This window comes from Pantherophis guttatus, chromosome 9 (genome assembly GCF_059756535.1).
Source record: "Pantherophis guttatus breed Tessera chromosome 9, ASM5975653v1, whole genome shotgun sequence".
Classification (NCBI taxonomy): domain Eukaryota; kingdom Metazoa; phylum Chordata; class Lepidosauria; order Squamata; family Colubridae; genus Pantherophis; species Pantherophis guttatus.
Window position 1 is genome coordinate 1,245,767 of NC_142071.1, and position 15,424 is coordinate 1,261,190.

The following is a 15,424-nucleotide window of genomic DNA, read 5'->3' on the forward strand; positions in this document are numbered from 1 at the left end:
TTGTTAGCGTGACGTTAGCGTGACAAGCGCAGCCTGGGCTTGTCTGTGGTCTGCCTTCCAAACGATCGCATCGCCGCGAAGAAGCAATTAAAGTTAATTTAGTTGCTGCTGTCAACCTGAGTCATGCACTACATGCTCAAGTTAAGATGCTGCTGTTATGAAAGCTAAAGATAAGAATTCTGTCTGAATGTCCCAGGAATTATCAGTCTTTGTCAAAGATCAAAAATTGCTCCAGGGAATTTTCTACTCCGGAGAAGAGCAGCTGGGTATCAAATGACTGCATTTTCCAGAGAGGGCAATGATATATTAGGTGGGGAACAGAACAGAATAACAGAGTTGGAGGGGACCTTGGAGGTCTTCTAGTCCAACCCCCTGCTTACACAAGAGACCCTATACCATGTTTGACAAGTGGCTGTCCAATCTCTTCTTAAAAGCTTCCAGGGATGAAGCGCCTACAACTTCTGGAGGCAGGTTGTTCCACTGATTAATTGTTCTAACTGTCAGGAAATTTCTCCTTAGTTCTAGGTTGCTTCTCTCGTTGATTAGTTTCCACCCATTGCTTCTTCTTCTACCCTCAGGTGCTTTGGAGAATAGTTTGACTCCCTCTTCTTTGCGGCAGCCCCTGAGATATTGGAACACTGCTATTATGTCTCCCCTAGTCCTTCTCTTCATTAAACTAGACATACCCAGTTCCTGCAACCGTTCTTTATATGTTTTAGCCTCCAGTCCCCTAATCATCTTTGTTGTTTCTCTACACTCTTTCCAGAGTCTGTAGGTTTTTTTGGGGGGGGGGGTTGTTTTTTTTTTTAGAAAAGGCAGAATTGCTGATCAATCATCTGCTTGTGTGGGTAATGTGCAGTTTGCTCCATGGTGGATCTAACCAGGGGGTTTGTCTTAATAGCAGCATTTTGAATTGCAAGAAGCTATCAAAAGCTATATTTTCACTCTGCAGATATCTGAGACCACAGAACCACCAATCAAATTTAAATACTCTTAATGTCTGCCCAGGGTTTCCCCGAGAGAAAATGTGGAAGGAATACCAAAAATAAATGAACAGAGTTGTGTTTCAACAGGTTCAAATGTTATGGAACCCAATCCAGTGGAGTTTACATCTGAGTAAAAAAAGAGATTAACAGCATAATTTCCCTGGTCTCAAACTTCCACTCAAAAACAGTTAGTAATCCAATAACATTGAGGCTTCCCGAATACAGTCATTAACATTTAATGTAGAATTTTATCACACTGCCCTTTGCAATAGCGAAGATGCTCTGATAACATTTCCGGACAACTCGTTTTCTTTAGCAAAGATTCCTGGCAACTTTAATAAAAAAAAAAAAGTTTTAATATTTGCACATTCGGAGGTTTTATGACTTCCAGTTGTTCCCCACGGAGAAGAATTAGTGCTGGATATCCTGCAACTTATTTTCTTAGTGTCAATTTTGTTAATTGCTTTTGCCTTTCATGTCCATGTGTCTGTAGGTCTAGGTGTTCATTTAATATCAGAATAGCGCTACAGGGAGTCCTTGTTTTATGACCACAATTTCTGTTGCTAAGAGAGGCAGTTGTGGAGTGGGTTTTGTCCCATTTTGCAATCTTTCTTACCACTGTTGTTGAGTGAATCAGGCTGCAGAACCTGTCAGAAGACCCCAAAAGGGAATCATATGACCCTGCAACCGTCATAAGTACATGCCAGTTGCCAAGTGTCCAACTATTGATGTCCCACATGGCCATGGGGAAGCTGCAAGGGTCATAAGTGTGAAAAACAGTCGTAAGTCACTTTTTTGATGCTGTGTTAAGTTTGAATGGTCACTAAACCAACAGTCGTAAGCCAAGGACTGCCTGTACTATGTACCAAGAGGGAAATAGATTGAATCACTGGGTTCAAATCACAGACCAGGAACTCCATTCTGAGTCTGCAGAGAAACTTTTCTGTCCTTCTAACCCCAGTCAGTCAGTGAGCAAAAGATTGTCCCCACCTTTAGAATAATTACAAAGATCACTTTAAATCGTATTTTATTCCAATTTCATTTTAAATCATGTTTTATTCCAATTTCATTTTAAATCGTATTTTATTCCAATTTCATTTTAAATCGTGTTTTATTCCAATTTCATTTTAAATCGTGTTTTATTCCAATTTCATTTTAAATCGTGTTTTATTCCAATTTCATTTTAAAATTGCTTTTATCAATTATTTTAGTAATCATTTGTGGACTGGAACTCTGCAACTCTCGATATGGTCCAAGGGCTAATCAATAGAGTAAACTCAACTCAATTAATGAGCAAAAAGTAATTGCCGCCCACTTTATTGAACGTATTCTTACCTTGAACATTTTCGTGGTAAATTTGCTCACTGGCCTAAAACAGAACCGGAGAGAATGATTAGGATGTAAACTACGGATAAAGTTTAGCTTTAATCACCCCTGCCAAGAATACGGTGCCACATGGAGAAGATGGGGAAGAGATGAGGGGCAGCGGTCCAGCCACAGGACCAAGAAAAAGTCAAGTTGGACATTGTGAGTCCAGAGGTGGTATTCAACCGGTTCAGACTGTTTTGGGCGAACCGGTAGCGGCAACTGTGCCCCCGTCTCCCTGCCCCGGTGTAATGCCGTCCTATTGAGCCATGTTTTCGAGGCTGGGTGCATGCAATATTCATGTGGTAAGAATATTGGACACCCACCAGTGATTGTGACCATGTGATTGGAGCCTCATCCCATGGGTATCTTACGTGGACAGCATATCAAAAACTGGCTGGGGCTTTGATGGCATGGTGGCAACCATCATCTTGCTGTCTTTCACACACCTACTTCCTGTAGACTCCCCTGCCCAGTCTGCCCTCTGCCCGTAGCACCCACAGCAAAATCGAGACTCCACTTCTTTGCTCTTATTTACCCTTTCAAATCCTTCGTGCATGTAGGTGTCTCCTCCTGGCAAGACCTTCTGAAGCTCATCTAAGCCTTGACGGATTTTTTCCCTGGAAGAGCAGAAGACACCGTCTTTGGTTAGAGAGAATGTAGATAGAGATTAACAGAGTTGGAAGGGACCTTATAGGTCATCTAGTCACACACACACACACACACACACACACACACACACACACACACACACACACCTAAGCAGGAGACCCTACACCATTTTTAGCAGAGGGCAGTCCAGTCTCTTCTTGAAAGCTTCCAGTGATGAAGCTCCCTCAACTTCTGAAGGTAACTTCCGTTCCATGGGTTGATTGCTCTCACTGTCAGGAAATTTATCCTTATTTCTAGGTTGAATCTCTCCTTGTTCAGTTTCCATCCATTATTCCTTGTCTGGCCTTCGGGTGCTTTGGAGAATAGCTTGACCCCCTCCTCATTATGGAAGCCCCTCAGATATTGGAAGACTGCTATCCTGTCTCCCCTGGTCCTTCTCTTCACAAGACTAGCCATGCCCAGTTCCTGCAACTGTTCATTGTATGTTTTAGTCTCCAGTCCCCTAATCTTCCTGGTTGCTCTTCTCTGCAATCTTTCTAGAGTCTCAACATCTTTTTTATAGTGTGGAGACCAAAACTGGATGCAGGATTCTACATCTTACTAAGGCTTTATAGAGTGGCATTAGTACCTGCTACGGGCAAGATAGTTATGCCAAAGAAGCCACAGCTCTGAATTCTCCCACTGTCTACTTGAAATAAAAACATTTTGCAATGCTGTGGCGAGAGAGAAATGTTGAGGAAAACTATTATTATCTCAAGGCAAGACATTGTTTGGAGACAGCCAGAACGGAGAGATGGCTGATAACTATTTTGCTTTCTAGGCATGGGAAAAATTCTCTTTCTTAGGACTCCCGTCTTTTTTTCTTTCTCTTTATTCTTTCCTGCCCCTCCCAAAGATAACAGGGCCTGGCAACCTCCATTTCCAGAGTCCTGAGAAAGCCTAAAGGTAGGAAAAGGGGGAGACGGCTGGATTTTTCTCCCCCTGAACGTCACCATTCACCAATATCTGCAGAAGCACGCATGGGAAAAGTCTGATTTGGGTCCATCCGTTGCAGTTCCCAACAAGTGAAGAAGTGTCAGATTTGCCCACATCTGCCTTTCCCCCTCCCTGCCTCCTCCCCCTTCTTCTCTTACTCTTCTCTTACCCTTCTACTCTTACCGCACTAAAGGATGGAACCCTAACTTGTGAGGAAGAAGATATACTGTAAGAGAGACAAAGGCAAGGTATTATATTTAGGGAGGAAAAATGTAGAACATTTACATCTCTCTCTCTCTCTCTCTCTCTCTCCCTCCCTCCCTCATCTCTCTCTTATCAATCTCTCTATCTCTCATCTATCTCTCATCTATCAATCTATCAATCTCTCTCTCTCTCTCTCCCTCCCTCCCTCACCTCTCTCTCATCAATCTCTCTATCTCTCATCTACCAATCTATCAATCTATCAATCTCTCTCTCTCTCTCCCTCCCTCCCTCACCTCTCTCTTATCAATCTCTCTATCTCTCATCTATCAATCTATCAATCTATCAATCTATCAATCTCTCTCTCTCTCCCTCCCTCCCTCACCTCTCTCTTATCAATCTTTCTATCTCTCATCTATCAATCTATCAATCTATCAATCTCTCTCTCTCTCTCTCCCTCCCTCCCTCACCTCTCTCTTATCAATCTCTCTCTCTCTCTCTCACTCCCTCCCTCACCTCTCTCTTATCAATCTCTCTATCTCTCATCTATCAATCTATCAATCTATCAATCTATCAATCTATCAATCTATCAATCTCTCTCTCTCTCCCTCCCTCCCTCACCTCTCTCTTATCAATCTCTCTCTCATCTATCAATCTATCAATCTATCAATCTATCAATCTATCAATCTATCAATCTATCAATCTATCAATCTATCAATCTATCAATCTCTCTCTCTCTCCCTCCCTCCCTCACCTCTCTCTTATCAATCTCTCTATCTCTCATCTATCAATCTATCAATCTCTCTCTCTCTCTCCCTCCCTCACCTCTCTCTTATCAATCTCTCTATCTCTCATCTATCAATCTATCAATCTATCAATCTATCAATCTATCAATCTATCAATCTATCAATCTATCAATCTCTCTCTCTCTCTCTCTCTCTCTCTCTCATCTACCCTGTTTCCCCCAAAATAAGACATCCCCTGATAATCAGCCTAATTGGGCTTTCAAAAAAATATAAGACAGGGTCTTATTTTCGGGGAAACACGGTATCTATCTATCTATCTATCTATCTATCTATCTATCTATCTATCTATCATTTATCTACGTACCTACCTATCTCTCATCTATCTATCTATCTATCTATCTATCTATCTATCTATCTATCATTTATCTACGTACCTACCTATCTCTCATCTATCTATCTATCTATCTATCTATCTATCTATCTATCTATCTATCTATCCTCCCTCTCTCTTATCACTATCTCTCTCTCTCTCCCTCCCCACCTCTTATCAATCTTTCTATTTCTCTATCTATCATCTCTCTATCTCTCTATCTATCCATCCATCCATCCATTTCTGCAGAAATTCAACAGCAGATTCCACAATTCCTGCATCCCATTGAAGCTACATAATGAAATTCGTCGAGTGCACTTTATCAGGATTAATTTCAAGCCACACCAAGGCCTGACACAAGATATATCAGTAACTCTTCCTTGCAGAGTCAGTATGACACACCAGGCTAGGCTGAAAAGGATAATTGATGGCTTCTTTGTTTGGGCAGGCGTCCTCCTTCTGTGAGGACTGCGAGTGTGCGTTACTGCCCCAGGTTTAACAAGTTGTAAGGATTCAATCTGTGTTCTTTTTAAGACAGAGAGAATGATGTCGAGAGGACAGTTGCTGCTTGGGTCAAAAAAATTGGCAGTTATAATCAGGCAATTGAGGCCCCGCCTCCTTTTAAACCCAAAAAGGGGGTGGGGCCTCAATTTGCTGCTACCATCTTGACTTTTTTCGAGCTCCTTCCCCATGGACAGCTCTGAATCTGCACCTGCCGGCAGGTGAAGCAAAAGACAGACAACAGCCGGGTAGTAAGATCTGGATGCTTCCTATATTTACATCGAAAAGCCAAGCAAAATTCAGCACTGGTGACAACCCAGATGTCGTAGATTCTAGATTAGGGTTGCCCAACCTTGGCAACTTTAGGACCTATGGACTTCAACTCCCAGAATTCATCATCCAGCTGCAAATTACACTACTGTATATCAATCCAAGATGTGCGATGGTTCAGTGGTTAAAGATACTGAGCTTGTCAGCTGGAAAGCTGGGTTTGAGACCCAGCGCCCTGCGATGGGGTGAGTTCCTGTCCCTTGCCCCTGCTCCTGCCCACCTAGCAGTTCAAAAGCATGCAACTGCAAATAGATAAATAGGTACCACTTCGGTGGGAAGGTTAACAGCGTTCTGTGCACCTCGGTGTATAGTCATACTGGCCACAGGACTGCAGAAACTGTCTTCAGACAATGCTGGTTTCCTTGGCCAGAAAATGGAGATGTCGGACACAACTGGACAGGGGAAACCTTTGCCTTTATCTCAACCATGGCAACTTTAAGATATGTGGATTTCAACAGCCAGAATTCCTCAGCCAGCATGCTGGCTAGGGAATTCTGGGAGTTGAAGTCCAGAGATCTTAAAGGTGCTATGGTTGGGAAACACTGGTTTAGTGTAACCCAGCATGAACCGGGTTACAGAGCTGCAAAGCTCACACACACACACACACACACACACACACACACACACACACACTTTTCACCTGCTGTCTTTCCCCCCTTCTCTTACATTTAGCTTTGAACCTATTTTTTTTTTATCTTTTCCAAGATACGGGAGCAAAACTCGGTCTGAAGGTCTCTGCTCCTCCTGGATTCCTAAGTAACTTCTACAACAGGCTAGTAGTTGTTGCTGTTCTTAAAAATAGCGAAGTACTATTTTGGCTGAACTCAAACACAGTCCCTAATAAATCGAAATTCGTCTCTGGGTAAAACAGGAGAGTTGTACAACTTTTCAAAAAGAAAGAAAAAAAGCAGCGACCTTGGCCCCATAACCTCCTTTCAACATTTGGCTGAAAAAGCCCGATCCCCCCTCAATGCCCTCCAAATATGTCCCAGGGATCATTTGGGGGGTTTGGAAGAGGTGGTCCTTAAGAGACGAGGACCCCCAAGCCTATTTAATACGTTGGTCATGCTTGCTACCCCCAGTGTGTAACATCAACATTTGTGGGAGGAGTAACATGTAGGATGGCGGGTTCTAGGACAGGTAACACCCCCCCTCCTTCTTACCTGTCTTCTGTCAGGTCCATGAGGGTTAAGCCATGATTGGAGAAGACAATGAAGGACATTCTCAATTGGGGGCTGCAGAAAGAAAGACAGCAAAGTGAAGACTTTCCTTCCTTCCTTCCTTCCTTCCTTCCTTCCTTCCTTCCTTCCTTCCTTCCTTCCTTCCTTCCTTCCTTCCTTTCCTTCCTTCCTTTCCTTCCTTCCTCTTTCTTTCCTTCCTTCTTCCTCCTTCCCTCCCTCCCTCCCTTCCTTCCCTCCCTCCCTGTCTGCCCCCTCTCTCCCCTTCCCCTTCCTTCCTTCCTTCCTTCCTTCCTTCCTTCCTTCCTTCCTTCCTTCCTTCCTTCCTTCCTCTCTCAGGGAATCCTGGCAATATTCCTCTTCCCTGATGAATGTGTGAAGTGTCTCTACTGGCTTTTTCACAAGAGATAGTCAGAAAAGTCAAGATGTGACTGTTGAAATGAAACCTCATCTCTTTTTGTGTTCATTCCATGCGTGGCTGCCTCTGCAGACTGTATATAATTTTTGGCGCTGCTGGTAGAAAGAGATCCATTCCTTACATCATTCCGAAGGCACGCCTCTTCTACAAATATAAATTAATCTGGGGATCATTTTTTGGATGCTCTTCTCTGAGCAGAGCCAGGGATTTATTTACAGTGCTTAATAAGGGCTTTAATTCCATTTCAACCCCCCCCCCAAAAAGACAAATCAAGGAGATTTACAAAAGTAGTTGGCAACCTTGAACAAATCTTGGTCAATTCTCCACCCCTCACCAAATCACAACTTTCCTCTCATAGATCCTTTCGTGACAACTCAGTTAAAGTATATTTCATTGCTTACTAGGTTTAGAACCAAACCGTAAGACTCAAAATGTGGCAATTTTCTTCCTCTAAAAAAACTAGAGCTTCTTGAAAACAATTAATCAGGTTCTGATAAATTCCCGGAGTTTGTGCTCTCGAAAACACACAGGGAAACAAACTGTTTGGAATTCTTTGAAACTTGTGTTCCCTTTCTTCAGTTAAGAGGAAATCCAGTTCGAGGCAACAACAACAACACCAAAAATGCAAAACAAATGCGGTGTTTTTCTCAATTATTTTGAAATTGCCCAATAAATTTCCTTCAGCTACAATGTTGCTGAGAATCAAAGGAACAACCAGGTTTTAAGAGGGCAAACTTGAGTCAAGAGAAGGAAAAAAAATAGAATAGAATAGAATAGAATAGAATAGAATGCAGAATAAAATAGAATAGAAAATAGAATAGAATAGAATAGAATAATGAAGGAGAGGAGAGGAGAGACTAGAAGAGACGAGAGAATACAATAGAGTAGAGTAGAGTAGAGTAGAGTAGAGTAGAGTAGAATAGAATAGAATAGAATAGAATAGAATAGAATAGAATAGAATAGAATAGAGAATGGAGTGGAGTGGAGTGGAGTGGAATAGAATAGAATAGAATGCAGAATAGAATAGAATAGAAAATAGAATAGAATAGAATAGAATAGAATAGAATAGAATAGAATAGAATAGAATAGAATAGAATAGAATAGAAAATAATTGGAATAAGAACAGAACAGAACAGAACAGAATATTCTTTATTTAGCCAAGTGTGATTAGATACCCAAGGAATTTGTCTCTGGAGCAGAAGCTCTCAGTGTACATGCAAAGCAACAGAGTAATAGTAATCATAATATGATACCAATAAGAGGAAAGCAGTATAGAAGATGAGAAGGATAATAGCAGTAATACTTCATCCATACAAGATGGGTAAATATATTTAGACATATACCGTCTCTGTTATCTAGTTGCTTTGGCATGCAATACCCTAGAGCGCCATCACAAGGGGAGGAGTTGAAACAGTTTATGTCCAGGATGAGAGGGGCCTGTAGATTTTTTCTCAGCCCTCTTTCTGACCTGTGCAATCGACAGGTCTTTGTCGATAGTCCTAACGATCCGTTGAAGTCCGTCTCTCTCCCGCTGTACCAAACCAGACAGTTATAGAAGCACAAATGACAGACTCCATAATTCATCTGTAAAACCGTATCAGCAACGCCTGGGGCAGTCTGGATTTTCTGCGCTGGCTGACGCAGGGAGAACATTCTTTGTTGTGCCTTTTTAACGATGGTTCTAAGGTTAGGTGTGTCAGCGTTCCAGAAACAAACCCAACTCCAAGTAAAAAACTCTGAAGCAAGCATTTTTCAAGGTTCTATTTACTAGAATAGGTAAACTGGCACATCTGGGAAAACCCGAATCTGAGAACCCCCAAAACCATCCCCTCACTCCTCTGTTGATCACATGCTCCAACGTCCCATCTCGAGGCAGCACTCTGACCACTCCTTCTCCAGATGCAGGATCGGCCTGACCTTGACTAGCAGGAAGAATGCTATTACGTCTAAAGACAACCCCTCTACTACTTTCCCACATATGAGAAGGTGGCAGCATGGAAGCTTCCAGCCTAATATGGCTTCCAAAGCTGACAAGGTGTCTATTTCAAATCATAAGATTACGGGACCCCAAAAGTTGATGGATTCTATTGTTGATACTGAAAAGAACATCTGCTTGATTCTCTTCTAGCCTACATCAAGGCCACAGTCAACACACTTGAGTATCACGACTGCTATGACTTTGGAGTAAACATGCAGAGGGCCAAGACAGATGGCTCAGCCCACTGCAAACCCACATCTTATACTGCCAGCCGGCCATAATTTCTTACCTTATGAATTTGTGAGCCAGATGTTCCACAAAGTAATAGATTTCACTCCAGTGGTGTAGGACGCTTCCTGATCTGGAAAAAAGAGCATGCCAGAGAATATTGACTTCCGTAATTTTATGTTGTCTTTTTAAAAGTGTCTGTTGTTTGGCAGTTGTTACGTGAGTGACACCCAATTTTACAATTTTTTTTTTTTTGGCCATGGTTGTTAAGTGAATCACAGTTTTTAATTGAATTCGGCTTTCCCCATAGACTTTGCTTGTCAGATGCCAGCTGGGAACGTTGCAAAAGCTAATCACATCACCTTGGGACATTCCAGGGTGAATTCTGACAACAGAAAAAGACTCAAAAGTAATTGTATGAAAATGCTGGCACCCCAAGTGAGTCTCCTTGGTGAGCTGCTTTTCATAGAATTCAAAGGCTGGAAGGGATCTCGGAGGTCTTCTAGTCCAGCCCCCTGCAGGAGACTTTATTCCATTCCAGACAAATTGTTGTCTGGTCTTTTCAGCAAAAAAGAGATTCCAGATCTCTCTTTTTTGCTGCATTCACACCGTCCATCTTTAGATGTTTTGAAAGGCCATCTGAAGAGGTTATTTCAAACTGCATTTGATGCCACAGAACGAACCCTGCCAATTATAGAAGAACCCAACAAGCCCTTTCTTGTTCAAAAGCATTTCTTTATAATCTTGATTATTCAGCACAAAGCTCAAGATAATTCACTATGACATGTAGGAAAAAATAAATGGGTGTTTAGAAACGATAGATTGTTTCGCCTTCCAATAATCTAAATAGGTCACCATTCTCAATTGTCTTTCTTCTTTTAACCTAATAACGTAAGTTAATGCAGCCAGATTTCTGTTTTTCTGACTCATCCATTGAAGATCCTTGGCATATAAAGCTCTGCTTATCCAAATTGCGTTTGAAAGTTCTCTGCAGGGAAATTAAACTCTTCACATTTTTTGCAAGTTCATCACATGCAAAAATAAATAAATAAAAAATAGCTGCAGGATTAAGCCACAGTTTGCTCTCCTGCTTTGTAAAGTTAACTCAAAGCCCAAACCAGCTGGGGAATAAACCCCCTCTTAGATTTGCAAGGGGGGAAGGCAGCTCATTCTGATGAGGAAGGGGGTTTGCTGAGGAAAGCAGTAAGTCCAGCAGAATTCACTCTTTTTTCTTTCCTGTCCACAGGCGTCCAGAGAAAGGAGGGGCCAGAAGCGGCAAATGAAGAGAATTATCTATTCTGTTCTGTTCTGTTCTGTTCTGTTCTGTTCTGTTCTGTTCTGTTCTATTCTATTCTATTCTATTCTATTCTATTCTATTCTATTCTATTCTATTCTTCTATTCTATTCTAATTCTATTCTATTCTTCTATTCTATTCTAATTCTATTCTAATTCTATTCTATTCTGTTCTTCTATTCTAATTCTATTCTATTCTATTCTATTCTATTCTATTCTATTCTATTCTATTCTATTCTTCTATTCTATTCTAATTCTATTCTAATTCTATTCTATTCTGTTCTTCTATTCTAATTCTATTCTATTCTATTCTATTCTATTCTATTCTATTCTATTCTAATTCTATTTTCTATTCTATTATTCTATTCTGTTCTATTAAAATAGAGATCGTAGAAAAAGACAGATAGCAAATTGAGTCATATAAATAAGCAAGAATGATAAGCCACACTTGCAAATGGGTGAGAACAGGGCAACTTAAGCTTCTCTCAATTTCTAATTTTATACTCATTTTTTTTCCATAATAAACAAGTTTCATTTCTGCAAAAGTTTGCCCTAAAGGCTTTGTGCATTAAGGTGCTGATGTCTTCTAATAAAATCTCTTTTTTGTTGCAATTTTGTATCCTTTATATCCTTTTTTAAAAAATTTTTTTACAATAAATCACATTAGGTTGATGAATATGTGCATTCGAGTAATAAGCACTTCTTTATTCCTTCTTTGGAAATAGAAAGAATATCCTCAAACCCCAAAAACTCAGCTTGCTCAGATCTTAGCTTGGGAGCAAGATGTCTCCAGGGAAAGGTCCAAAGAAGCCGAGATGGCAGGGGTGACGATGCAACGGAAGTTGCCATTTGGACTTTTTTTGACCAAGCCCAGTGGCTGCCCTTCCTTCGAGATCTCACTACACTACTAGACCGCCTGAAAAAGTTTCCACATTCTGCTTCCTTTGCAGAGATGCAGCTCAGAGCGAGAAGCACTGAGCTACGAAAGCTTGATTTTTCCATGGCTTTTCGCAAAAGGCCGGAAGCAAAAGGGAAGGACACGAGCTGCATCAGGCCCACCGACCAGAGGGGCTGTGAATGAACTCGGGGTGTGGGGTGTGGGGGGGCTGAGCCTGGTCTCCCCAGACGAAAGATTTGCGTTCTGTGCGGTTTTTGAGTTACACACCACTTCTTAAATTCGCCACATAACTACATCTTGAAGGGTGTTTTTTTTTTTTTTCTCTCTGCTTGGAACAAGGATCCAAACATCTAAAATTACAGCTCTTTTTTCCATGAGATCTTCCCACACAAAGCCTCGCACAGAAAAAAAAATGCTACAAACCCCCCCCCCCCAATCCCAAGGTCGCATGCCAGCAAAGAAAAGGAGGGTGGGTGAAATCATTTGGAGGAAGAGATTTTTCCCCTTCTGGATACTGTGCATAGATTGAGCGAAGAACTCGAAAAAAAGCAAAGATTTTCGCCCGGAAAAAAAAAAAATTGGAGGGGGAAAAAAAAAAAAGATTGCCACAGCTAAAGGGATTAAATCTTTTTTTTTGAAAACGATCTGGGAATTGAGAGTTTGCATAAGCTCATGCTGCATTTGGAAGGGCGTGATTTATCTTTTCCTGGCTTTTGATGGCTCTTTCCGTCAGCTGCCTTTAATCGCTCTTTAAATGAAACCGATGGTTTTATTGACAGCGCTATTTTGACGGACATGACTGCTTTTGCAAAGCACTATAGTTTTACTTTTTTTTTTTTGTCTTTTTGGGTCTGCAAAGTGATCTGTAAATACGATGAATAAATTTAAGTGAAACACATTTCACTGCGCGGGGAAGACGACAAGAAAAAAGGATTCCCAGCCCTGAGGCCCATGACATCCAGAGCTCACTTAATTGACATTTGCACTGAAATCACTCTTAGGAAATTGACGGGTTTTTTTTTTTGAGTAGTAGTTAATGTGCTTCCACTCTTCCGCAGAATTGGGATATTAAGTAAGACAGATAATCCTCAACGTACGACCCCAATTGAGCCCAAATTTTTGTTGCTAAGTGAGACAGTTGTTAAGTGATTTTTCCCTATTTTACAACCTTTCTTGCCACAGTTGTTAAGTGAATCACTGCTCATAAAATTATCTGCTACAATGTCCTAACTGTCAGTGACTACTTCAGCTTCAACCACAATATACGAGCACACAATAGATAGAAACTTAAAGTGAACCGCTACAAACTCGATTGCAGAAAATATGACTTCAGCAAAAGAGTGGTCAATGCCTGGAATCTACCTGACTCTGGTTTCTTCCCCAACCCCCCAAAACTTTAACCTTAGACTGCCTACTATTGATCTCACCCCATTCCTAAGAGGTCTGTAAGGGACATGTATAAGCGCGCCAACATGCCTACCTTCCCTGTTCTACTGTCCCTTTTTATTCGTATCCATTTCACGTATTCAATTCATGCTTATACTTATATATATTACCTAATACGTTCTTGACAAATAAATAAAATAAATAAATAAAAGTGCAACTTGGAATAACACCTGTATCAACTCTAGGGGAGGGTGCTCGATTCCGTTTCCTAGCCAAGGAAGCCAGCGTTGTCCGAAGGCACTTCTGTGGCCATGTGGCACATGGAATGCTGTTACCTTCCCATTGAAGTGATGCCTATTTATCTACTCGCATTCGCATGCTTTCGAACTGCTGGATGGGCGGGAACTGAAGCGAGGAACGGGAGCTCATCCCATCACGTGGCGCTTGGGTCTCGAATCTGGGCTGTCAGCTTTCCAGATAACAAGCTCAGCGTCTTTAACCACTGAGCCATTGCGCCCCTCACATGCTCTCTATACAAAGAATAGTAAATAAGACAGCGAAGGGGAAACCCCAATGAGTCATAATCCGGATTAGAAGCTGGTTCTCTCTGCCCACCAAGAACACCTGCCAACTTCACCCTCCTTATCACGGTGCAATGCCAAAATACGGTCCGTGTGTATTTTTAGAAGCTGTGCTGGATTTCTCACCCTGCATGGACAAATGAGAAGAAAGGGATAGTGTGGTGGGATGGCAGAAGGACAGAAGCTCTCTCTGGACTGCATTAGAGGTTAAGCTATCTATCCTCTGTTAGGACTTATGGTCATAGAGGTGCTCTGGTCCTGGTGTGAGATCCTTGAAGGCCACTCGTGAAGTTTCTGTCCAGCTGTTGAGTTTAACTGTCAGCCCTTCAGGATAGACCAGACATGGAAACGAATGCCCTGAAGATCAATACTACTTTTGTAAGAGCTGTGGTGGCGCAGTGGTTAGAGTGCAGTACTGCAGGCTACTTCTGCTGACTGCTGGCTGCCGGCAGTTTGGCAGTTCGAATCTCACCAGGTTCAAGGTTGACTCAGCCTTCCTTCCTTCCATCTGGGTCAAATGAGGACCCAGATTGTTGGGGGCAACATGCTGACTCTGTAAACCGCTTAGAGCGGGTTATTAAGCACAGTGAAGCAACATATAAGTCTAAGTGCTATTGCAATCAAAAACCGTGGTGGCACAGTGGTTAGAAGACAGTATTGCAGGCTGACTCTGCCCACTTCCAGGAGTTCGATCCTGACTGGCTCAAGGTTGACTCAGCCTTCCAGGTTCGGTAAAATGAGGACCCAGATTGTTGGGAGCAAGAGGCGGACTCTGTAAACCGCTTACAGTAAAAGCCCTGTGAAGTTGTATATAAGTCTAAGTGCTATTGCTATTGTAAATCAACAGTAAAAGAATCGTGCAAATCTGGATGTACTTCCCTTCACTCTCCCTTTATGTTTGTGAGAATTAGGGAGCAGCTTTTCTGAGATGTTTACTCACATTCCTTTCTTGGCCAGGCTTAAGTCCCTCTTATCTGACCATTGCCTCTGTTCTGTAAACCAGGGGTCCCCAACCCCAAGTCCGAGGACTGCTACTAGTCCGCAGCCTGTTGGGAACTGGGCCATGCAAGCAGCAGGAGAACACACGAAGTTTCATTTACACAAACGCAGGATCTAGGTTGCATTCATGAATCCACTCCCACCCTGCAGCTGCCACCACCATCACTGCCACTGCTGTCAGTCTGTGAAACCACTTATCTAAACTGAGCTCTTTCCTAGTTAGCCAGAATGCTGGCAAAATATTACTAGCAAACCTAGTACTCTATCCAGGTCAAATCAAGATGGACATTTATCACATTAGCTGCGTGGGTCTATTTGGACAGCTTCTGAGCTTTTAATAATAATACTGTAAAAAGAATAATAGAATAGAATAGAATA

The 15,424-nt window shown here is 41.9% G+C and overlaps 1 protein-coding gene across 1 annotated transcript in view; it reads right to left on the minus strand.

Annotated features, from left to right (window-relative positions):
• ANTXR1 (ANTXR cell adhesion molecule 1) overlaps nucleotides 1–15,424 on the minus strand; it is a 110,894-nt gene that overhangs the window by 87,635 nt on the left and 7,835 nt on the right. Inside the window, exons 2-5 of the mRNA XM_087875776.1 lie at nucleotides 9,950–10,021; nucleotides 7,250–7,321; nucleotides 2,890–2,971; nucleotides 2,322–2,355 (exon numbers count right to left, since the gene is read on the minus strand). Coding sequence (XP_087731902.1) covers nucleotides 2,322–2,355; nucleotides 2,890–2,971; nucleotides 7,250–7,321; nucleotides 9,950–10,021 — 260 coding nt within the window. The remainder of the gene's footprint in view (nucleotides 1–2,321; nucleotides 2,356–2,889; nucleotides 2,972–7,249; nucleotides 7,322–9,949; nucleotides 10,022–15,424) is intronic.